Source organism: Cavia porcellus, unplaced genomic scaffold (genome assembly GCF_034190915.1).
Source record: "Cavia porcellus strain 051 isolate PalLab524CR breed Dunkin Hartley unplaced genomic scaffold, mCavPor4.1 scaffold_20, whole genome shotgun sequence".
Classification (NCBI taxonomy): Eukaryota; Metazoa; Chordata; class Mammalia; order Rodentia; family Caviidae; genus Cavia; species Cavia porcellus.
Genome location: NW_026947503.1, coordinates 24,949,871 through 24,973,654, shown reverse-complemented (window position 1 = coordinate 24,973,654; position 23,784 = coordinate 24,949,871). Strand labels below are relative to the sequence as shown.

The 23,784-nt window shown below is 44.9% G+C and overlaps 1 protein-coding gene across 1 annotated transcript in view; it reads right to left on the bottom strand.

The window, feature by feature from the left end:
* Positions 1–535: 535 nt before the first annotated feature.
* Positions 536–23,784, bottom strand: part of Alpk2 (alpha kinase 2) — a 130,135-nt gene continuing 106,886 nt past the window's right edge. Inside the window, exons 10-12 of the mRNA XM_013157240.3 lie at positions 22,155–22,372; positions 17,590–17,638; positions 536–1,300 (exon numbers count right to left, since the gene is read on the bottom strand). Coding sequence (XP_013012694.2) covers positions 1,084–1,300; positions 17,590–17,638; positions 22,155–22,372 — 484 coding nt within the window. The 3' untranslated portion in view covers positions 536–1,083. The remainder of the gene's footprint in view (positions 1,301–17,589; positions 17,639–22,154; positions 22,373–23,784) is intronic.

Genomic DNA, 23,784 nt, shown 5'->3' with positions numbered 1-23,784 from the left:
AGCCTCACGCTGAAGGCCTCCTGACCCCTCAGAGAGGGGCTGCACACACATCTTCCGTCATTTTTGCTTTTTCCAGAACTTCCTACAGCGATCTATAAAAGAAGGGGAGACCTGTGCTGGGAGGAGATGCGTGTGGAGTAGAGGAGGGCAGGATCCCTGCAAATTGGGCACCCCATCTCTGGTGTAACCCACTGAGAATTAGCCCTGGGTTAAGGGAGACCATGTTTAGGGAGCAAAGTAGAAAATAATGAAGCCATACGTGTAATGTAAGAATGAAGGTGTAGGGGGCTGGGGATTTAGCTCAGTGGCATAAGCACCTGCCTTGCAAGCAGGCGGTCGTGAGTTTGATCCCCGGTACCGATAAAAATGAAAAAGACAAAAAAAAAAAAAAACAAAAACAACAACAACAACAAAAACCAATGAAGGTGTAATGTAATGTAAGAACGTAGATACAAACATTTTGTGCTCCAATGAACCTATTAGGAAATTAACTAAATTCTGGAGGAATATGAACTATGGTACAAATTTATGCATCTTCAACTCTGTTTAACTATGAATTTATTGAAACAGAAAATTTTAAGTGACTGAGAATAATGGTAGGAGGTGGCCTTACACTTCAGAAGCCTCTTCCAGCAACAGCAGTGTGCTCAACACTCGTGCAAATCTTGACACTGATGACTCGTGTTCACATCAAAACTGGATAGGTCTAGAATCCTGAGCTGAGGAGTGAGGCAGGCAGGATTTGGGCTGTGGACAGACCCTGTTCAGCACCAAGTCCTTGACAACAAAACTGTGTGCAAATACACAAACAGACACAAGACGTAAGGTTGGTAGAAATGCTGTGTACACATAAGAGGGGACTGTATTGGACACTGACGTCTGATGCAGTGTCTCCACAGTCTGGTCACCAATCCCATGCCGAGACCGTTTCGTTAGATGGCAGGTGATGGGATGAGAGCAGAGGCATCTTGGGCGCCGGTGGCTGGGAGTAAGGGCTGCCACACGCTCCCTGCAGGCTGGTGCTACCTCCTTCTGGACGTCTTCAGCGTATTCCAGCTGGTGCCCACTCGTCTTTGAGGGCTGCTAGCTCTTCTTTTCTGCTGGGGCCCCAGACACTGGCTTCTTCACTGTTAGAGAGTTTGTCTGAACTTTGCTTTTCCCAGCACTTGGCTTCTTTGGTTTCTGGTTGTTGCTTTGGAGGGATTGTAGCCCCAGCATTTTACAGTACTTGTTACACTGGTGCAGTGCTTTAAACTGATCGATGAAGGTCATGGAACAGTTGCCCTTAAATCCTTTGTACCTGTACGTTTGGGAGAAAGGAAAACATTTTTAAAAACAGGATACTTCACTAGTTTAGAAAGAAATGGCCCAACACTATATTTGTTCTGATTGGGGCAAGAATACCCATGTGGTTATCACGACCGGAGTGAGGAATCCAACAGGGATAAAGATCCAGTGCCGTAAACTGGAGAGACCTTGAATTAGAGCAGGGGCCACAGCGGCCATACACCAGCATACTATTTCTTATTTCTCTTAGCTATAATGACTAGTGCTGCACCATTTTGTCAGAAAATTGAATTTCTTAGTGACCTGAAAGTCACCCTGTTGAGGCCATTCACGGACTGTGGAGGGAGAGAACCAGGTGATCCTTGCCTGGAAACCAGTTCAGAAACACACTGCTGATAGCCACACTCAAGCCTCTCTCCATGAGTTAAGCCATTCACAGACTGCAGGGAGAGACAACCAGGCCTCACTGGGAGGTGATCCCCACCTGGAAATCATATTGTTTTCATTGTTTGTTGGGTTGGGTTTTATTCTCTTTTGTTTTGATTATGTTAAATCTGATAATATGAGCAGCTATTTGAAAGATAGCAAGTCATAGTATGGTAGCCATTGTGGATTTACTGTTGCCTTGTTTTGAAGTCCTTTATTGCATTCATTGTTTTGCTTTTATTGTTTCTATTCTGTTCTGTTCTGTTTGATTTTTACTATGTCCAAAAGTATCTGCAGCTATTCTGAAGGCAACAAAAGGCATTGTGGTAACTACTGTTGGTTTTTTAAGGTTTTGAAGTCCTATATCACTTGTACTGGTTTATTTCGATTGGTTTTATTCTGTTTTATTTTCCTTGGTTTTATCCTCTTTAAAACAAAATTTGAAAGAAAGAATGAATGAAAGAAAGAATGAAAGACAGAAAGAAAGAAAGTGTCACATGTCTATCCAAATTTCAGAACAAAGAATTCTAGGACTTTAGAACTGGAAGAAATTATTCTGTATAGACCTTTCAATTTATAATTGAAGGAGTTTAGGCTGAGAGGTCATGGGACCGGCCCAAGAGCAAAGCAAGGTGATACAAGGTGAGAAGGAGGCCCTGAGAGTCTGCTTCCTGCCCCTCTTTTCTGTAACAGCCCATCCTGTCGCCCAGAGAAGACTCCAGGCATTTGTCTCCAGCCAGTCATAGGAGGAACAGCAGACCCTTGCCTGGCTGTAGTCTCAATGACAGTTACTTTGGGTTGGCACATCTGATGCTCAAACTGCAAGTGACTGTGCTTTTCTATCCCAATTGATGGCACATTTGCTCCTTGAATGGACAATGCCAAGGTCCCTCACACCCGCTTCTTCACCTGCAAGTACACAAGATCCATTAAGCCAAACCTAGTTGAAAAGTCAGGCTGGATTCTGGGCTGAGTTTCTATAGGTATTTTGCAGCTGGAAAAGTTCCCTGCAGGTCTTTCTGCCAGCAGTCAGAAATCCCCAAATTCCATGTGCGCTGGCCTAATTACACCCCATCCAGAACTTGGCTGGGCCAGGGTGAATGCATGTGCCAGCTTTGCCCTCGCTCATGTATGACATCATTTTGAGATGCCCCAATGGTTCCTCTTCTCACCACAGATGAGCTCCTTTGATTGCTGAAGGAATTTGCCCTCAACAAGCATAGTGCCTCACAAATAAGCACCGGGAAGCGGTATATTCACACACCTACACCGCCCACCCAGAACCTACTTAGTCCCTCCTCATCGATGCATTCTGCCACCAGAGCAACCTCTATAAAATGCAAGTCATGTCATCCCCTGCTTAAAATTCTATAGCTATGAAGAGAAAGGGTTGGGTGCAGCTCACTTAGAGTGCTTGCCTAGCATGCATGAGGCTTTAGGTTTGGGTCCCAGCACTGAAAAACAAACAAACAAAGATAAGACAAAATGTCTTATCCTTCCTGCAATCTTGTCAGCTGGCCACATCTCCCAACCCTGACTTCCACTCAGCCCTCCCAAGAGGCCACGCTCTCTCCTTTCCAGAGTCTGTGCCCAGAGTGTTCCTAGCACGGGGATCCCTGTCTCCCGCCTCCCTGTGTCCTTTGGTCCCATTGGTCTTCAGTCCTTGTGGAACCCTTTCCTGGCCTCCCCAACCATGTCACATCCCTAGGGCAGACTCTGGACACACGCCGCTTCTCTGTAGCACACTCATGCATACAGGCTGACACTGCAAGTGGAGGAGCTGGGGATGCCTGCACCTCTACACACTGCCAAGGCCAATGCTCTTCCCTTATCCACGTGCCCCAGACGCCTAATCCAATGAAACCCAATACACAGAGGAGGGTCTAAGATAAAGGCACATTGTTTTCAATTTTTTGAGATTGTTCAAAGTGTTCTTTCAATGTTCTTGTCTTGAGTTGGCCCAAAGTGTTGTCTCTGGGAATTTAGACATACAGGAGTACCTAGCTAAGTACTCCTTACAAAGTACCTAGACAACCACTGTGTGCCACAGGTACAGCAGGGAACAAAAAGGACATTGACCCCTGGCACTTGCTGTCTAGGTAAGGAGGCAGACAGCAGGTCATTACAGTGATCCACAATGCAGTGAAGTACCACAGCAGGCTTAGTGAGCCTGGATACTAAGCCTCTCTAAGCTGCTGTTGGTTTTCTCATCTCCCAAAGGGGAAAGATGCTAATACCTGCCCCATGGTGTTCGTGAGAAGCTAAAATGAGAAAATGTGTGTAAACCACCTAGCTCAGTACATGACATGTAGTAAAGAGTCCATTGATATTGGCCATGTTGTTATAGTTACCAGTTTATAATGCTGCAGCCAACAGGGTTGCCCTGTGGCAGGGATGTTGAGGCTGAGACAGGAGGATGAGGGATTTTCCGAGTAAAGGAGAGGGAGGGAGAGTGTCTGGCATATAGGGCCATAAACAATTTGCAGGACTCAGTTAAAAAAAAAAACTATGAACTCCCTGTTCAAAAATTATTAAGAATTTCAAGACAAAACAGCAGAGCATTAAACCAAACACAGGGTCCCTCCAAACATGGAGCCCCATGCCAGTGCATGGATCGCATACCCTGAGACTAGCCCTTCTAGGTATTAGAGAGCAGGCTGCTTCTATTAATAGGACCAGAATGAATTGACAAAAAGAAGTCTAAAATATTGGCATGATGCAGGAATTGCATGTATAGCAACTCAAGAAATCGAGATTCCTTCATTTGCTGGTGGAAACCACTAAGTCATCATGCCAGTAGCGAGTGGAGACAGGGACAGCGGTATTTTCCCCACGCAACCCATGCTGAGGTTAAGCTCTTAAGGGTATGTATGAAAGCTTTCTGTCCTCTCCGAAGCTACAGCATCCGCCTGCAATTCTATGCTTACCGCTAAGCCAGGCTGCCCTCTTCTCCACCCTGTGAGGGAGCTGCTTTGTCTCTGGGATGACACAGTCCATTTCCTTGTGAAAAGTGACCTTCATTCTAAAAGACAAGCTCATTTGTTGAAGAAAAAGTCAACCAAAGAAAGGAGCTGAACCTAGCAAGCTAGGGAGAATTCCTCTGCCAAGCATGTCATTTTTACATTTCTATCTTCCTCTGCAGAAGACCCCAGAAAAGATCTGTGCTTCTTTAATTCCTGAGCATTCTGTGAGGGGACACAAAGCCAGCAGCACCCGCATTTGTCAGGTTGAAAGTAGATAGCAGAAAGTCTCATCCCTCCTGCTCGGGGGAGCTCTTCCTCACTCACTCCGATTCCTGAGCATCTCAGATAAGCAGGGAACATCATGGACAGAGACAACTTTCCATTTTAACCATATGGAAAACAACTCCTGGTCAGCTATGTTAAGACCATCAGTAGGTTTTTCAAACCTTCAGACAACATATCATCTCTGCAGAGAAAAGTAACTCACGCCATGATCTCCCAGGAAGGCTGCTACTATACCCTTAATCACTGCCTTGCAGCTAAGTTCTAATCCTGCATCAAGCATGTCCTCATCTAACTGCTCTGCCTCCTGAACAGAAAAAGGTTTGTTTATAGGAGCACGACTTACATAGTCCCTGAGTACCAAGTACTCTTCCAGGAATCTGGCAGCTTCCTTTTCCTCATATAACCTTTTTTCTTAGATCCTTGCAGAAAGCCAGAAGCAAACATGAGCTGGGTTGATTTAGATGTCTGAGCACAGGCATAAGGAGCCTTACACAGTGTTGGAGGCCCTTTCTCACCTCAAGCCCTTGCAAGTCTTGGCTGGACTACACACTCTCAGGAGTCCTGCAGGGCTTCTTCTCAGCATGAGAGGAAATCTTTCCAACCTCTTGCATCTCCCTGAGGACTAAAGCCATGTCTTGGAACTAGGGGCATATGTACACAACTTCTCTCCACAGTCTGTGATCTTTCTCAGGACTCTCTCATATGACAAGAATTTCTGACCAGGAAGGCTTTTCTTTAAGCAACAAATGAATAAATATAATCCCCTTCCACAGAATAACCTAATCTGGGTCTAGGAAATTTGCATTTTTAAACTTCATATTGCTTAGCTTCCCTCCTCACTGGTCACCCTTTTCCAAGTGTTGCTATAACAAAATACCCGAGGCTGGATACTTTATAAAGAAGGTCCAAACATCATAACGTGAGTATCCTAGTGGGTCCCCTGGCTACACACAACACAGTAAATAAGTGGAAAGGGAAATGTCTTGGTGTAGAAAGGACCATGCATGTGGGTTGGCCTCACTTAAAACAACTTGTTCTCATGAGAACTCATTCACTCACTTTAGGAGACCAGCATTAACCCATCTGTAGGGCCAAACCCTATGACCTACTTACCTCCCATTGTGCCCCGTCTCTAAAAGGCTCCATGATCCCAAAACCATCACAATGGGGACCAAATACACATCCTCACTTGACTTTGGCAAAGTATTTATATTTAAATTAGTACACAGGAAAAACTCGTGATAAAACCATACTGTGGCATTCTGCTTAGAGAGAAGCTAGAAAGCTGCCTTTCCACAATCCTGCCCTCACTCAGCAAAGATCTGATATTCACTGTGTGGGGGAAACTATGTGACATCAGTTTCTTACTTTGAAATGATTCCACTCTCCTCTCATTTTGCTAAGGGGTGGCACAGACTCTCAGACGCACAGATGGCACCATCTGACAGCATGGCCAGCTCTCTCTCAGCTTGTAGTTCCCAGCTTCCCTGGGCAAGTGATTGCCTCCAAACACACCTAGAGAGAGGGATGGGAAGAGCAAGCGGCAGGCATATCCAGCTCTGGCTGTATTGAATAAAGTAAGCTTTTCTGAAAGCTTAGTAAAGGACTCACTTGTAGATATCTAGGTGAGGGAAGAGAACTCCGTAGAGAAATTTGCCCCCACATTGGTAACCCTTTTGGAAGAAAACCAGAGCTACTTAAAACAGTTTTAGTTTGATATACTCAGCAAAGAAATTTTTCATTTATAAGGAATGATTATAAAGGCAATAGATTCCAATTGAGAATACAGATTAGGAACTGAAGGTCTTTCTTTGTGTGTGTGTGTGTGTGTGTGTGTGTGTGTGTGTGAGTGTGTGTGTGCACACGTGTGGGCATGCCCTTGTACATGTGCACTATAACTTGAATCTGAAATGTCTCCCAAAGGCCCGTGTGTTAAAAGCTTGTTCCACAACCCATGCACTATTGGAAGGGGGTGAATCTGTTAAGAAGTGGGGCCTGGTGGGAAGAAGTCAGGTCACTGAAAGTGTGCCCACTCCGTCCTGATTCTCTTTGCTTCCTGGCTGCCATGAGGTAAGCATTGTCTTCCACTATGTGCTCCAGGCACAATGTACTGCCCTGCCCCAGGCCCAAAAACAATGAGGCCAATCAGACTTCAACTAAAGCCTGCAAAGCTGTTAGCTGGAAAAGCTTTTCCTTTTTTTAAGTTGATTTTCTTAGTTATTTTGTTACCGTAACAGAAAGCTAACATGTTATGTGTAAGTGTGTGTGTAAAATAAAGCCAGGGCTGGGCTTGTGCATTGTGACTGACACCTTCATATAAAGCAAGGGACATAGGGACCCTCCCACCCTGGAAGCATCTGGTAATTCCTGAAATTCCATCAACCCCTTCATTTCTTCAGATTTGTTGATTCATTCACTCACTCAATGGGCACCAGCTCTGTGCCAGACACTGTAGGGGAATTAGAAGGGATCACTGAGCCATGTGGCTCTTTTCCAGAAGCAGCCATCTTGTCTGGCAGACGGACACATCCACTAGCAATGACAAGATTCTACAGAGTGCAGTGGGCTCGCAGGAGGTGCAGATTCTCACATTGCCTCAGTGGAAAGATGGTGCAGGGCCCATCTGTCAGGGGGTGTGGCACAAGCACAGGTTCAGATGTGTCAGAGGATACTTGTGAACGGCTTCTGCTTCATAGCCATTTTTCCTACAAATGGTCATTTCCTAAAATACATTTCAAGGAGCAAGGGTCACACAAAATGCTTCGCAAAAAAATTCTGGGGTACAGCTTCTGTGAGAAATGTTATATTATGTCTCTCCTTGCCCATCATTTCTATGAAATTACCTATGAAATTTTACTCTAAAGACCCTTACCAACTATTCAACACAGGATTTCCCAAAATTATTTAACAATGGAAATCTTATTTTCATAGTCACCATGAAAAATATTTCTGGAAAATCGGAATTTTAAGGGAATCCCATCCATGTTTTTCAGCTGTCGTGTGGCCACCACTCTGGCCGCTGCCATCCCCCCTGGGGCTATCAAAGTGGCCCCTTAGTGGCTGGCCCTTGCTTCCTGCTCTCCGAGTGTAAGTCAGATCATAGTCAAGCAAGTGCCAGAATGGAATAGGCTGTCTCCACTAGAACAAAACTCAGCCCTTTTCTTCTTCTTCTGACTCCCTTTCTCTGGCTCTGCCCACTCTCTGCCCTGCTCATCCACTCCTGCAGCTCCTCTCATGGTCTATGTCTAAGCAACAGCCTGGGCCGCCTCCATGGAAACCATGCTGGTGCTGTCTTCTTCGACACCCACCCCAGCTGGAAAAAAAACAGGACACTGTAAGTTTCTTCTTCCTGTAGGAGAGATGGGAGGATGATCCTGTCCTGGCTGCTGGTGAGAGTATTCTAGAACCCCTGCAGAATGCCTGTTTGCCTGCTTCTGAAAGCACCTCCACACCAGAAGGGTCTCTGTGACGGCAGGCCTGAGAAAGAGCAGAGAAGGGCCCCGAGGGAAGCAGTCGTTCACCCATTATTAGGTGCCATGCGTCCTGCCCCATGAAGAGGCAGTAGCACACAATGTCTTACTTACCTGCAGGTCAAACGAGAGCTGAGGGCAAATAGCTGAGGAGTGAACCCTGGAGAGAAGACTCCTCAGAAAAGTAGTCTGAGGTTTGCCACTGTCCCAAGTCCCATGATGCTGGCCCCCAGAGGCCCACCCCCATTTCCTCTGCAGCTAAGAGCTCTCCTTCCACAGGCAGGAAGGCTGGAGGAGATGTGTGTCGGCATTCTTGCCAAGCACACACTGCAGAAAGTGTCACCAAGCAGAAGAGCATTGGCTGTCCACCAGCATTAGGGGAGAAGGAGGGGAGGCCTCGTTTCCAGTGTGACACTGGCTGGACAGAGCTGAGGGCAGGCCTTTCCCATTAGCAAGTCCCAGCACCCTCAGAGAAGTGTCAGCACTTTAGAGATGTTTTGGCAGTTCATTTTTTGTTGTCTTGTTTCTGTAGGCTGCTTACTTCTGCATTTAGTAAGTATCCAGCTCCCTTTCACTCACACACACACACACACACACACACACAAGCAATCCCTCTTCCCTCCTGTGTCCCAGCAAAGCCTGGCCACATAAATCATCTGAAGTAACCCTAGACAGCATGGCTTGGTCAGATTAAAATGGGATGCAGTCCTGCTTCCAAGGTGGCTGACTGTGGTGCAGTCTGGGAAAGCAGGTACGTGGGATGATTAGTCCCCAAAGGCCTGACCTTGAGGAAGCTAAACTGTTTGGTGCCCTACAGCTGCACAGATCCTGATCCGAGACGCATTCCAAAGATGCCAGGAAATCCTGCTCCAAGGTCCCTTTGTTCCACCCAGGCTGGCAGATTCATGTTTTGCTTTAAATAGTCTGCCTGGCATCGCACCTCACACACTCTGGCCTTTCCAGGAGTGCGACCTTGTAGATGAGGTTCCATTTCTTCTCATCTCCAAGGTGGTTCTGGCCCTTCCCCTCCTCCTGTCTGGGACTTGGCCTGGGTTAAACACCTAGGTAGCCACTGACACGTCCATCTGGCTGCGGACACTCGAGGGCTCCACAGTGGGCTGCTTCTGTCCTTTTTCTCTGGAATTCTGGCTGAAAGCTAATGTCTGCTGTAAATTCTTTCTCTGACATGATTTAGAGGACCAGAGCTGGGCAGGCAGATGCCAGCAGAGCCTGCCTTTTCAACCCAGCTGTCCCAGGGCGTGTGGGCCCTTGTCACCCCACCTTTGTCCCTCTGCAGAGAATAAGCCCCTTGTTGTTTCACCTTGGGTCCCCTGAATATGCTTTCTAGGTTCATGATACATGACATTTGCCACACATTCTCAAGCCTCACTGCCTTCCTAGGGTAGGACAGCACAAGGCTGGCTGCCGGCCACACTGAGTGTCCTTAGTGGCTGTTCACACCGGTCTTATTTTGACCTCTTGCTTGCTGACTGAGAAGAGAAATCCTCAAGTACTTGGCTTTGTCTGACTTCAGTCCAGCAACTGGTTTTTGTTTTTGTTTTTGTTTTTGGAGACTACAGAGGGCAAAGTATTGGCTCTGCTGCTCTCTGGTGGCTGAATCACAACCCCGCCTTCTCCCCAGGAACTTTGTAGGAAGCTGAAGAGGGCCTTGATATTTATTTTCAGGGCCCCCAGGACATACGCAAGTCTGCTCCCCACTGCTTTAGATGGCTTTGGGGTGATCAGGTTAAATTTCCAAATCTCCAGTTACAACAGGCGTTTTGCCTTGTCTCCCTCAGAGAACTTTATGTGGCTGAACAGTTTCAAATCAGAAATGTGTTCAGGCCAGGGTCGTAGCACAGGCCTGTACTATAATCCCAGCACTCTGGAGACTGAAGCAGGAGGATCGCAAGATCAAGTCCAGCCTGGAAAACTCAAAGACCTATTCAAGATCCTGTCTCAAAAATAAAAATAAAACGAGCTGGGGTTATAGCTCAGTGTGAAACTTCCAAGTACAATGCCAGCATCAAAAACAAATAAACAAACAAACAGGAAAAAGAGATGTGGTCAGTGTGCCAGTTAGTATCTTAGATCTACCTGGAAAATAGACTACTGCAGGTCCAAACAGTCCTATTTGCCACACTGTGTTACTTGGAGTTTTGTACCCGACATTGCCAAAGAAAGGTGTTGAGGTACAGGTGACACACTTGCACACCAGGTGCTATCACTGACTCCAGAAGATACATGAACACTTCTGGTTTTTTTGGGGGGGTGGGGGTTACCAAGGAAAGTTGAATCAAAGTGAATGTCATGACAGTTCTCTATTTTCTGACATTATAAACAACCTTATGTACTCCCCGAATAGTATCACAACCTTTGACTTCATTAAAGAGGAGAACACGATAGGTTCTGTTTTTGGGGTGTCAACTAAATACATGGTACAGAATGAGAGATGGGGAATATTTCCTTTCAATGCCAATGAGCACGCTTTTGAAGGGCGCCCTCCCCACGGCTAAGCACTGCCAAGTACCAACCAGGTTCCCAGAACTTGCAGCTCCAACTTTTCTACCTTGAATGAGCTGAGCTTGGGAGATCCTGTTTAATCCATCCTGTCCTTAGGCCCCCTTCTCTCTTAGACTCTCTAGAAGTCTCTGTATCTGCAGGTTTCCTCTCTTTTTGCCCTTGACATCCCTCCCGAGCATTTCCCATCCCAGCTGCAAAAGGCCTCTGAACTTGCACACTTTTCAAGTCTGTTGCAGTTGCTTTTGCTCCACTGTGCAGCTCTGGCTTTTACCGGAGTTTCTTCCATCAAATCTCGTCTCCTGGGATCAGGGATTTCGCTCAGCAGCATAAGCGCCTGCCTTGCAAGCACAGGGTCTCGAGTTCGATCCCTGGTACCAAAAACAAAAAATCTCGCCTCCTGCGGCTGAATCTGGCCCTCACATCACAGTGCTGCACCGCCTGGTGCCCTCTCCTTCAAGCAGGAATCCTTACTGGTCCTGCCTGCAGCAGCACCGGCCCTGTGCCCCTCCTCTGTGGCCATCCTGGTTAGATTTTATTCCAAGCGCAGGGGTTCCAAGAAACCCACAGAAACTGCTCAACTGTCCTTTCCTCTCTCATGGGAGAAGTTTCCCTTTCAATTGGATTTTCAAACTGAGCTTCTAAAATAGTTATTTTTTTAAAAAATCCTGTGGCTTTAGAAAATGTTACTTTTCTTTCCATTTTTTCCTGTCAACTTTCAAGGGAAACTTTTTTTAATGAACAGGATGATCTAATATTCCTTTAAAAGACCCCGAACAGCAGGACCCCCTGCCTCCTCTCCCCTCCGCTCCCACCTCTCCTTGGGTGGGACAGTGCAGGGCGGCACTTACAGGCAGTGTTTTGCCCTGGGTTCAGCCATCCTCTTTTCTAATGGGTCTTGGGCAGCTTCCCAGGCCAGATAAGTCACATTAAAGCTGAGAACACAACGAGGGATTGGATTTCTTTTTAAATTAGGGGGAAAACAAATGTGCCATGGGAAGCTCACAGATGGTCTGGATTCCTGGAAGCTGCTGGTACACTTTTAAAAGACATCTTAAATCATCACAATTTTAAGTCCATCTTAACTTTTGGAATCTCTCCAGTAGGTTTCTGCTTTACTTTGGTAAAAATTTTGTTGTAAACAATGGTATGAAATTTTCCTATTCTGGAGTCAGGCTATGGCAATCGGACACACATCTGTAATCCCAGCCCTCGGGAGGCTGAGGCAGGAGGTTCAGTGCAAGCTCAAGACCAGCCTGGACTACATAGCGAGTTCAAGGCCAGCCTGAACTACAGAGTGAGACCCTGTCTCAAAAATCAAAAACAGCAGCAACAAAAGAATAGTATTATGTAATTCACACCAAGCCTCAGGGTCTACGTGTCCGCAGGCAAGGCTAGTGTCCCCATTCTTAAGCTGAGTGACTTCCTGCATATGTAGCTGTGCCCCACACAGCTGCTGTGATGGGAAGCCAGACTCAAACCTGGCCTACCTCATGCCTGAATTTGTCATGTGAAAAGAACATTGAGTCTTTCAAGAAAAGCTCCCTTTGGGAAATGCTCTTGAAGTTCAGAGGCATTTGTCCTCTAAATGGGAATTTACCCAGAACAAATGCTAACATGGATGGGATTCAAGGCCATCAGACAAAAGGCCCCCGTCATGGGGAAACTGGGATGCATAGTCATCTCCCTCATCAGGCAGGGCAGACAAAAATACCCATGACGCCCAAAAGCAAGGCTACCACCTGCAGAAGCAGAAGTAAGTGGCTGGCCCACATTTGAATGAAGTCTCTCTAAAGGCCCTGCCGTCCTCCTGCATCTTAACCCCACCTGCTATGCTCCCTTCACGCATCCCTGGCTGAGACCAACTTCCCCCAAAGCCTATAACAGCCGGGTTTCCAAGCACCGCTGGGGGAGGAACATGGAACAAAAATCCAACAGTGAATTTTACTATTGTTGAGCAGTTTTTTCTGAAGGAATCACCTCAAAGAATGACGTCCAAAACTCATCTTGGTTCTAAGACCCAATTAGGTGCTTTGTGTAATTAGTGAGAATTTTGACTTTTGAACTTGAGATTGAAAGAGGGCCCTTTTCACTTGTCTAAATCCTTCTACTTTTCTTCATACTTCATTAAGGCTAAGAATTAGCATATTCATCAGGTCATTGCTGATGTCCATCATCTGACATAATTGGAAAGTCATCCAGTCACGGGCCAGTGGTCTGTGTTCATCTATTTATTTTCTGTATTTCTAATGCTCTGATATCCAGGGACTTGCTGGCCCTGGACAGATTGCCCATGTCAGAGCTGGCGGATTCCTGGAGATAGTAGGTGACGTGCTTCAGGACAATTTCACCATGCAGAGCACCTGTCCAGTGCCCACAGCCACCGCTTCCTCAGACTCTCACACTCAGACTATCCTCTACCTACCTCGTCACCCCAAGCCATGAAGCAGAAGACAGCCTCTGGGCACCACATCCCATTGGAAACTTCCCATTGGAAACTCCCTAAGTCTCCTTACTCATTCCTCCCAGAAAAAAGCACCCTAAAGGCTCTTGCCTGTTTGCCTCATGTCTTCTTTCTGTCTGATCTGGAGCTTCTCTGTGTGCCCCCTAACTAATGGCTCGATGTGTCCCCTCCTCTTCGGCAGTAGTCACCTCCTGATCAGTCAGCCTCGCTTTACCCAATCAACAATAAAATGTACATTTTAAAATGAGCCATCCAAGCTCTCCTCCTTGCAGACCATCAGCGTGTGGGAAGAGCAATCAGGCACAAAGGCAATGGCAGATCCAGTAGAATTTCATTGCCAAGAACCACAAATAGCCTGCATTCTCCTCAGTGGAGCTCAAATAAAGCAGCACGATGGGACAGTTTGTTAAAAAGACAGCCTGGTACGACTTCCGGGAGAACATGGCGGACAGATAACAGCAACTACCGGAGGCTCTCTGAAAGACTTGGCTCAGAAGCCAGGAATGGTGCGGACTAAGGAGACATAAGCAGGTAGAGATATGCTCTGCTGACTCAGGAACGAACTGGGCTGAGAGAAACCAACTTGGAATGCATTCCTGGTGCTAAAACAGGAACAGAAAAGCCTTGGTGTGGAGGCTGGACCCCGCGCCATTGTAAGCCGCGATTTGGGTTTCCCGCCGCGCAGCAGCTGGCTGCCTCTACAGTGGCTCGGCAAGGAGAGAGACGCACAGAAGCTCTGAGAACAGCAATCTGCGAACGGCAGGGAGGCGTGCACTGACTTGTGGTGAGGTGAGTGAGAGAAACTGACACTCTACCACAGTTTGACTCCAGCGGAGGACTTTCTGGACCCGAGCAGTCCTGTGGGAGCAGGGCGCGGTGGCGATTCCAGCCACACATCCCCCTCTCAGGCGGGATTGGTGAAAAGTGCCTGGCCTGCGAGACGCTGTGGGCGGACTTGGTAGGCTGTCCGAACCCAGATCCCAGAGCCTGACGGTGGCCGGGAGGGGAGACACGTAGGCTGCCTGGTCCATAACTCCCTGGTACGCAGCGGTGAGTGGGAACACCTAACCGGCACAATTCGATCAGGCTGTGGCTGACTGGGAGAGAAGCTGGGCCTCTTATATAAGCTTGCATATATAAGGAACAGAGAAGAAGAGGCAGCATGGGAAGAGGCAGCAACAAGAAAGGCTCCTCGGCCCCCAATTCTGAGAAACAGGCAATAGCAGACACCGCACCAATACACATAAGGCACCATATAGAGAGCCTCATAGACCAGTTCAGGAATGAAGTTATCAATGACCTGAAGCTAGAAGTATGCAGAATAGTTAGAGAAATGCTAAGTACCACCCAAGAAAAAACAGGTGGTGGAATGGAAGAACAGAAAAAAAGGGGAGAATTGTTTGATGGAGAAAACAGAGAAACCATAGAATACATGAAGCAGGTTCAAAGGGACTACCAAGATACTAAGAAGTCTATCGAAGACTGGCATAACACCTTGAAAGAAACTAAGGACAGACTATCTGAACTGGAGGGCAGACTTGTAATATGGGAGAATGAAATGAAAAACTTCTTAAAAATAACAAAGAAACAAACAGCAATAATACAAAGACAAGAAGATGATAAGAGGATCCATAACTTAAGGATTAAGAACATAAAAGAAGAAGTAGGGACACAAACAAGTGAACTACAAAAGCTACTCACAGAAATAATCCAGGAGAATTTTCCTAATTTAGCAAAAGGTAAAGATACTCAGATGTATGAGGCATACAGGACCCCAGCTACCTACAACCCAAACAGAGCAACACCCAGGCATATAATAATAAAAATTCCAGAAATTCAATACAAGAACAGAATATTAAAAGCTGTAAGAGACAAGAAACAGACCACTTACAAGGGAACACCCATCAGAATTACAGCAGATTTCTCGGCACAAACCATCAAATCACGAAGAGCGTGGGGGGAAATAATTCAAGCTTTGAAAGATAATAATCTCCAGCCAAGATTGAGATATCCTGCACAACTCTCCCTGGAAATTGATGGAAAAACAAGGTGCTTCCAGGATAAAGAGGAACTGGGGGAATTTGCAACCACCAATTCAACTCTACAGAGAGTATTGCAGGATATTCTAAAAAAAGAAAAATACAAAGAATCCAGAAATAATGGCAGAGAGGCCACAATGAATGGAGCAGAGAACAAAATGACAGCTGAAGACAAACTGACAGCTACTGACAGAAAAAGAGCTCAACAGAAATGAGGCAGAGAAGATTGGATGATAGGAACAGCTATTTTGGAGAAAATGACATCTTAATAGGTAATACTGATTTAGTATCATCTTGTTTTGAAGTCTCATCTAGCTTTTGTCCTTCTGTCTCCAATGGTCTAAATAGGCTGTATCTTATTGGATTTTATTATGTACGATAGTATAAGCAAAAACCTTTTAAAGACAAGGAGATTATACAGAAACCATTGTTCATTTTCTGTTAGTCGATTCTAAATACTCTGTAATGCTGTCATTCTCTTGAATGGTTTTACATTGTTTTGATATACTTAATGCTACAGTATACGAAGTTGTACTCAAGGATTTCAAAGAAAGAGACAATATGGTAACTACTTTTAGGTTAGGATTATCTGGTGGTGAAACACTATTCTGCTTAAATGGTTATGTTTTGATCTGCGCTGTTTCGTTGTTATGCCCTCTTTTATCTCAATCTCCACTCCATTATTTACTTTTTTATCTTTATCCTTTTAATTAAAGGAAAAAAAATAGCAGGATATATTATAGTAACCCACTTTGACTTTTCATTACCTTGATTTAAAGCCCTGTATTACTCTCACCATCTGGTTTTTAACTGATGTTCCCCTATTCTGTTTTGCTGGATAGTATCAGGTTCGAAAGTTTAGGCATCAGCTGTGAAGATAATGAGATTCATTATGACGCCCATTCTTGTTGACTTTTATCTACTTTTGAAGACCTACAATGTCTCCAATGTTTTGGTTTTGTTGGTTTTATTCTTTACTGTTTTGTTCAATTGTATTATAACTAACGATATAGGCAATTCTATTAGAGATAGCGGGAGGCATTATGGTAACCATTGTTGATCAGCTTGTATTATGTTTTTACATTATCTATTATGTCCACCCTTTTGACTTGACCGATTCTGTTCTGTTATGTCACATTTGGTTATACTCTCTTCCAAAAAAGTAATAAGAACCATGGGAGCAATGAAACCCAAAATGTGTAATAGTCATGGAACAAAAGAGAGGAAAAGAAAGTGCTCCAAACTATATAACTCCATGTATATTTAAATGTATAAGATAGAAAATGATATCACAGGGTTTTATTGGATCAATGAACAGAACTTTTTGCAGTATCATTGATGGAATGTCCACTTTACAAGCTTTAATTTTGTGACTTGAACAATTATTTCTAAGATGACAATATGTAATCCATTAACTAGTGATTTCCTACTGTTCTTTTTTTTCTGTAAATCTGTATAACTTGTACCCTTTCCCTGCTTTTTTTTTCTTTTCTCCTTAAATAAAATTTAAAAAAAAATACAAAAAAAAATATATATATACAAAAAAAAGACAGCCTGGTAGAATATAGCATCATCTGGGCTGGCGACTGAGCAAAGCGACACCCTCCACTTGACTAGGGAAACAAACCCGCCAGCAACCACAAGTAATGATCATAGTGCTTCCTGAGCTCTTGTAACAATCATCGTAGGTGTTTGTCAGCCACCTAAAGTACTTGGCGGGGGGCGGGGGAGGGGGACGGAAATAAGTTAAAAATATACATGTTGAATTCATTTTGACCACTTGCAAAAAAAGAGAACATTTTTAAATAAGCTTTTTAATAGTGAAGATATTAAATGCAGAACAATGGAATATCTTATTAAAAGACATCCCAATAACACTGGCATTGTTTTCCTCCATAACACTCCTGCAAGTAATCTCCAAATGTATTTGTAAGAGTTCTTGTTCATTTCAAAGTTAGGAAACAAATGTGCTTCCCTGCAAGCGAGAGATGTGAATTGAATTCATCCCAAGAATATTGGTCAGTCACGGTGAGGACAAGAATTCCACTTTGCCCACATCAGCCTAACAACGTTTGCCTGGAAGGAATTTGGAAGCCCAGGATTGAATAACAGGCATTTGATTTCTCCCTACTCACCCTTTAGCCAGAGTTGCTATGCCAACATCCGTTAACTTCATTCCTACACCTATGGAGAGAGAGCAGAGATGGCGTCTGAGTTATTTGAGATCTGTCTACTTTGGGGAAGGGGTGAGGACAGCTTGTCATCATATCCCTTCCTCTGTAAACACACTTTCCTCCTGGGTTCCACCCCCAGAGCTGACAGCCGCTCCAAACATGCACCTGCCTGGGGGAAAGGGCAACATTGGGGAGCACAGACCTCGAACGGCAGTGCCAGGGAATCAAGCTGTGCCTGGTTTATTCCACCCCCAGGATAGAGGAAGGAACCAGCTGCTCCATGATGCATTCGAGGCTTGTCACTTTCCTATGTGACAAGGAAGCTCCCCAGGAATGCTCTGCTCAGGGTTAGGTCTGGTCCCCTCTTCCTCACTGAAAGTGGAAATCATTCTACAGTAGGAGTGGGCATGGACTGCAGTGCTCAACGTCAACAGTGAGAAAGTTCAAGCCAAAGTCTTGATATGCAATTTCACATTTCTATGAAGATGGCTTCCCATCAGAGCTTCAGATCCAGGAAAACAGCTCCTGCCATAAATAAAACTTTTAGCCAGTGGTCTTGGGATGCTGGCATTTGGAACTGATGGTGTGACTCCTTGACACTTGTCCTAATCTCTATCTATAGAGCCATGGCTGAGGGGTGGCTACCAGGAGCAAAGCAACAAAACAAGCACTTGTGGTTCCCACTGCAGCTCAGCAGAGCACCACCGATGTCCCTGGTAGAATTCCAAGCACAAGAGTTATTTCACTCCTGCCTTTCAGCAGGGACTGTTGGGAGAATAGGTTTGGAGCCAGGAATGCAAGAGAATGGACATTCTATATCTGCAGCCTTCTTATTATGAGGAGAGCAACAGCATCCTCAGGTTCTGCAGCAAAAAATAGCCACCCTCGATCCCTTTGTCCCCAGCTGTAGCCCACAGCCTTTCTCTGTTGTAGGAGAAGGAAGAGCATCTCTCTGGCCCCTGCGCCCAGGCCTCCATTCTGCTGCTCTCTTCCTACAGTAGTGGATCTGGGGACTGTGCAATCCACCCTTATCACAGGACACTGTATCCACCATGTCACCCCACCAGTGTCTAACCTGCTGGGCACTACGCTCCCTCTTCTTCACTTTTGATTCTAGTCCTACGTGGATTAGGCTGTAAGCAATACAGTCCCTGCCATTGGCAGGTAACCTGGCCGTGGAAAGGTCAGGCAGCCTAGCAACCAATCTGTTCTGTAGAAGAAGGAGCCAGCGTCCCCCCAATGCCAACCATGGTGCTCAGATCTGATGGCAGTCTAATTTTATGGTTCTCCATTCCAGAGGCCCAAGAAAGCAAAGCCTGAAGGGTTAACGCTCAATTCAGCAGTGTCTGCCTACAGCATGGAGAAAATACAGGACATGTTGCTATTCAGACTGGTTAGTCAGACAGAAGCAACGAGCCGGCTTTTCTGTGTGCACCTGTGAGCTAAATTAGACATGGCATTTCGGGGGTGCCAGCGAGCACTTTAAAAGCTTCTTTCACAGTTGGTAACTAATTTATTTCATTCTTTCAAAGCTGCTAACAACTTGAACGTATGTAGAGATGCTTCACATAGCTTTTATTACAAGGTCTATGTTTAAAAAAAAAAGACACCAAATTATAAAAGCCCTCTCTGAACATCATGTTTCATGGAAAGTTGTATTTAAAATGTACAGTTCTAAGCTGCATCAAAGTTCAATTTTTAAAAAGTCATTTGGCAAAAGGTCCTTGAACTTGGAGAATTGCTTTTCCCTGCTTCTCATAATTGCCAGCTGTCGTTTTCAGTTTAGAAAAAGAGAATATAATATTTAAAAAGAAACTTCTCTCTCTTGATTTAATAATTTGTCACCAATTCAAACAAGGTTATTCACAATCACTAAGGGGCCAATAAATTAAATTCTGACAGGCTGCTGTCAAACTGCGTTGAGGATCATAATGATTTACAGGTTGTTTCTGATGCAAAGAAGGAAGCTGGTAATAACAGGCGTCCATCCTCCAGGATTTGAGCTCTTGGGGGTTTTCAATGACATGGCCTTCGACAGCCTCACAGCACTCAGTACTTAGTGCACAGATTTTAATTCGAAATCACAGCCTGACCTTTTATTCCACAAACCTACAGGCCTCCCCACAGTGCTACAAACGAGCCAATGCACCCAGAAACCGGGTAACTTACAGGAGCTCAAGAAAGTGATGATTAAATTTTATGCTTGTTTGTTTGCTTGTTTGTTTTAATCCTAATTCCAGAGTCTCAGTGCAATTATAAAAAGTGAACTCATTGCTTAAAGAATAGATGTGCTACCTCATTCCAGGATGATGAAGACAATAAAAAGAATTTTCTTGGCAGAAGAGAGTAAATAAACACCATTCTGAAATGCTGCATCACCACAAGCCATTTACAGAGAAAAGTAATATTCCACCTCTTCAGTTGTTAACTAGTGCCTAGAAGCAACACTAGCTTGTGTGAGGCTCCGGGGTGTTGTTTTGCTGTGGAGAAAGTACACTTAATTCAAAATTAACTCTGAAGGAGAAAAGATGGGGATCAGCAAGTTTCACAGCCAGAGTCTGAATCGAGAGCTGTCTGTTAAGACCATATTTTTTGTGTTCACATGTGTGGTATTCGAGTCTCTTCGAAGAATGGGCAGATGTGGCTACCTTACATTTCTAAAGCAGCCCCCCTGCAGGACAGTGAAGTCCATATCCTGGTTGGCCTGCAAGGAGACCCTCCAAGGGCTCATGAGGAGGAGGAGGATGGCACACGCTGTGCCCTTCTAATGTCCAGAGACACTGAGAAAGGTTGGAGGTTCATCTTTTGCCAATTTGTTAACTTGTGGTTTAGGGGGAAAAGCTTAAGATGCAGCGTCAGAAAATATAGCTTTGAGTCTTAAACCTCTTTTCCTTACTAGCTGAGTGATAGCAAATTAAAACACTGCCCTCTGGTCCTCAGTTTTCTCATCTGCAAAATGGGCTAATATTATCTTTGCAGTGTTATTATGAAGATTCAATAGAAAAAATGAGTACAGATGAAAACTAAGTAGTCTATAGTACAGTTAATTATGCTGTGCCAGTGTTAAGCTCTTAGTTTTGCTGATGGGCTATAGTTATGTGAGATTAGCTATCAAATCTGGGTGAACTTCTCTGTATATTTTTGTAAATTTTATGTCTGTAATTACTTCAGAGTAGGGAACATTTTATTATGTGGCATTGCTGCATTTTACTGTCCATTTAATCCTCATACCAACTCTGTGCCCAAAGTACTGAAGCACACAGACCTGAGAGTCATTCACCCAAAGGGGACCCCTAAGAAGTGGCGGGGCAGTCTTGTCCCTCCACACCTTTCCATAGCCAAGGCTTAGCATCCTTGTGTGTCAACAGCATTTCTTTGCCCAAAGACTTCCTCTGCTCATGCTTTGTCCAGCTCAGCTTGCCCATAGAGCTGAAGACAAGTGTGGGGAGTCAAAGCCCCCCTCATAAGCAGCCCATCATAAACACCTGCAAGCTGGGGCAGGCACCCCAACTCCCTCACTCCATGGGAGGTGACTCTGGGAAATGGGCTGTACATACGTGCCAGCAGAGTAAGCTCCACTGCCCACATCAGGAACTGGGTAGGCATTCGTGTCCCCAGTGGGCTGCCTGCTCTTCTTTAGCTGTGCTCCTTCCTTGCCTCTATTTCCTGGGATCCCCTCCTCAATGAGCTATTTGTTCCTTCCTACAGTGGTCTTCTGGCCCTCCATCCCCAACTATGGGTTCTGCATCCTCAGCTTTGACCAAAATATTAACAAAAATTGTGCATGTGTTGAACATATACAGATTAATTTTGTCATCATCCCTTAAATAATATAATACACTGTAACAACTGTTTGTATCGCATTTACACTGTATGAGGTATTACAAGTAATCTACAAATGATTCAAAGGATTTTTGCAAATTACATGCACATACTACAAGAAACCTTAAATAAAAGAAACTTGAGCACCCAAGGATTTGGAAAACCAATCCCTTGTGGATACCAAGTGATAACTATAGTTATCTCAGGAATATCCCAGTGGAACCCTAATTATGATAATCTCTCTTCACGCAAGAAGTGGTTTTACTAAAAAAAAAACTGTGTGCACACTGAAAGCATGCTACAAATTCATCAGAGAAGCTTAAAACCTAGAGCATTCTAAAGACCCTCTCACGTACTGAGAATGAAATACGATTTATTTTTTGATAATCTGGATTCTCATATGTGCTTCAGAGTTTGCGCCTTGAGGCTAGAACAACAGAGCTGCTCCCTGGTTACTTTTCATGATGAGAAGGGATTACTGGCATGATGGTTAAAATGCACTTTACTATTGCGTTTGGCTGGTCCTTGCAGGTTCCCTTGCCAAGCTTGTTTCTGATGAGACACTAAGAGTACCTTCCTCAGGTAAAGGTGCTCTAAGTCATCCAGCAGACCTCTCCTTCTCCTCCCCTCCTTTCCTTTCTCTCCTCCCCTAGGAATCCCCCACACCCACAGGGTCCCTGCAGCCCAGGACCAGCTGTTCTCACCCTGCATGTCTGTGACCAGGAGACAGCCACTGGTTTTCTGGTATACCCAGTGCTGAAAGGTACAACATTTCTGACCAGCCTCTGATTCTCTTCTCAAGAAGTTTATTTCTTTCCCATCTCTGATGGAATACTTCACAAATTCTCCAATCAGCTCCTCTTCCACTGTTGCATAGGGGATGTTGTTCTCAGGCCGATGGATAAGAAAAATAGGAATGATCCTGGCAAGGAGGGAACACAGGCACACGTCAAGTTCTCAAATATGAAGAAAAGTTTCAGGGGCATTCTGTCTTCATCTTCAATACCAATACTTGGGTTCTTGAATTCTATTAGTTTTTTTTATCGCTGCTGCTGCTGCTGCTGGTGTGTGTGTGTGTGTGTGTGTGTGTGTGTGTGTGTGTGTGTTGTGTATTTTTACCACATTTGAGATTAAACCTCAGGCCCTATCCATGCTTACACAAGCACCCTGAGCTATACCTTCAGCCCATCCACTAGATTTAAGACTAAAAATTCCCCCAATCATTATTTAAGGAATAAGATGCATTTCTGGTTTTACTTGTTTCCATAGTTGGTTAGTATTTCCTCCTTGGGATTAATTCCATTTGTCTGTGAATGAATGTCTTAATTATAGTCATGTGCTAATTACCCATTGACCAATGACTATAAACCATCCATGTGTCCACAGTTTCCCATGCCCCCACTCATCCTCCTTCCCTTTTCATCCACCTATTCATCTGTTCATTTTTCTTTCATTCATCAAATGTTCATGCACTAGCCTGTAAAGGTCAAATATTTTTCCACAAACAGCAGTAAAGAAAATAGGTACTTGGTCTCCTACGTTTAAAGGAAGGAGACAGAAATAAGCAAGTACATGCACTGTGCTGTGTGCTCTGCTCCGTGGGAATATAAAGTGGGGAGAGAAGCTTAGTAGCACAAGGTGGGAAAGGGCTGCCTTTATTTAAGGAGGTCAGAGAAGTCTTTGCTAATTAGTAAAGACAAATAAGCAGAAACCTTTAGGAAGGAAGAAGAAAGTCTTGAGAATATCTAAGGCAAGAACATTCCAGGAGGAAGAAAAAGCAAATGTTAAGGACTCTGGGCTGTAAAGCATTCTTTCTGATTAGTATTAAAGCTCTGTGTGTCTTATTAAGGAAATTTCAAGTAACGGTTAGAAGGAATTCAGCAAATTAGGGGCAGTGGCTCTGCTCCATATCCCTAAAATCAGCCTGGTCTCAACATTTTTGTAGGGTTTGGGGAATCCTCTGAGGACCCCATCTGGTCAACGGCCCTGCCATCAAGCGGTTCACAGTCTGTGTGGGTTGTTAATTCTGCAGCCTTTGTGGGGAAGAAACCTCAGAAGCAAGGGCTGGGCATTATTCAGGTTCTTAATTAGCCTGGTCTCTCTGCCCAGTGGGATGCTATTTGCATAGACAATGTGACTCTATTGGTATTCATGAATTCAAAAACAGAAGCTACAGGATGGGGAGAGTTTTCTCTGCTTCATTGTCTGAAAGTAAACATGGGGGTGGCAGAGGGGTCCTGAGCTTCTCAGGGCCTGTTCTCTCTCTCTATAGGGCAACTGTGCCTCGGCGGTACGGTTTAGAGAAGGGTGGAAATGTGCGAGGCCTGATCTGTG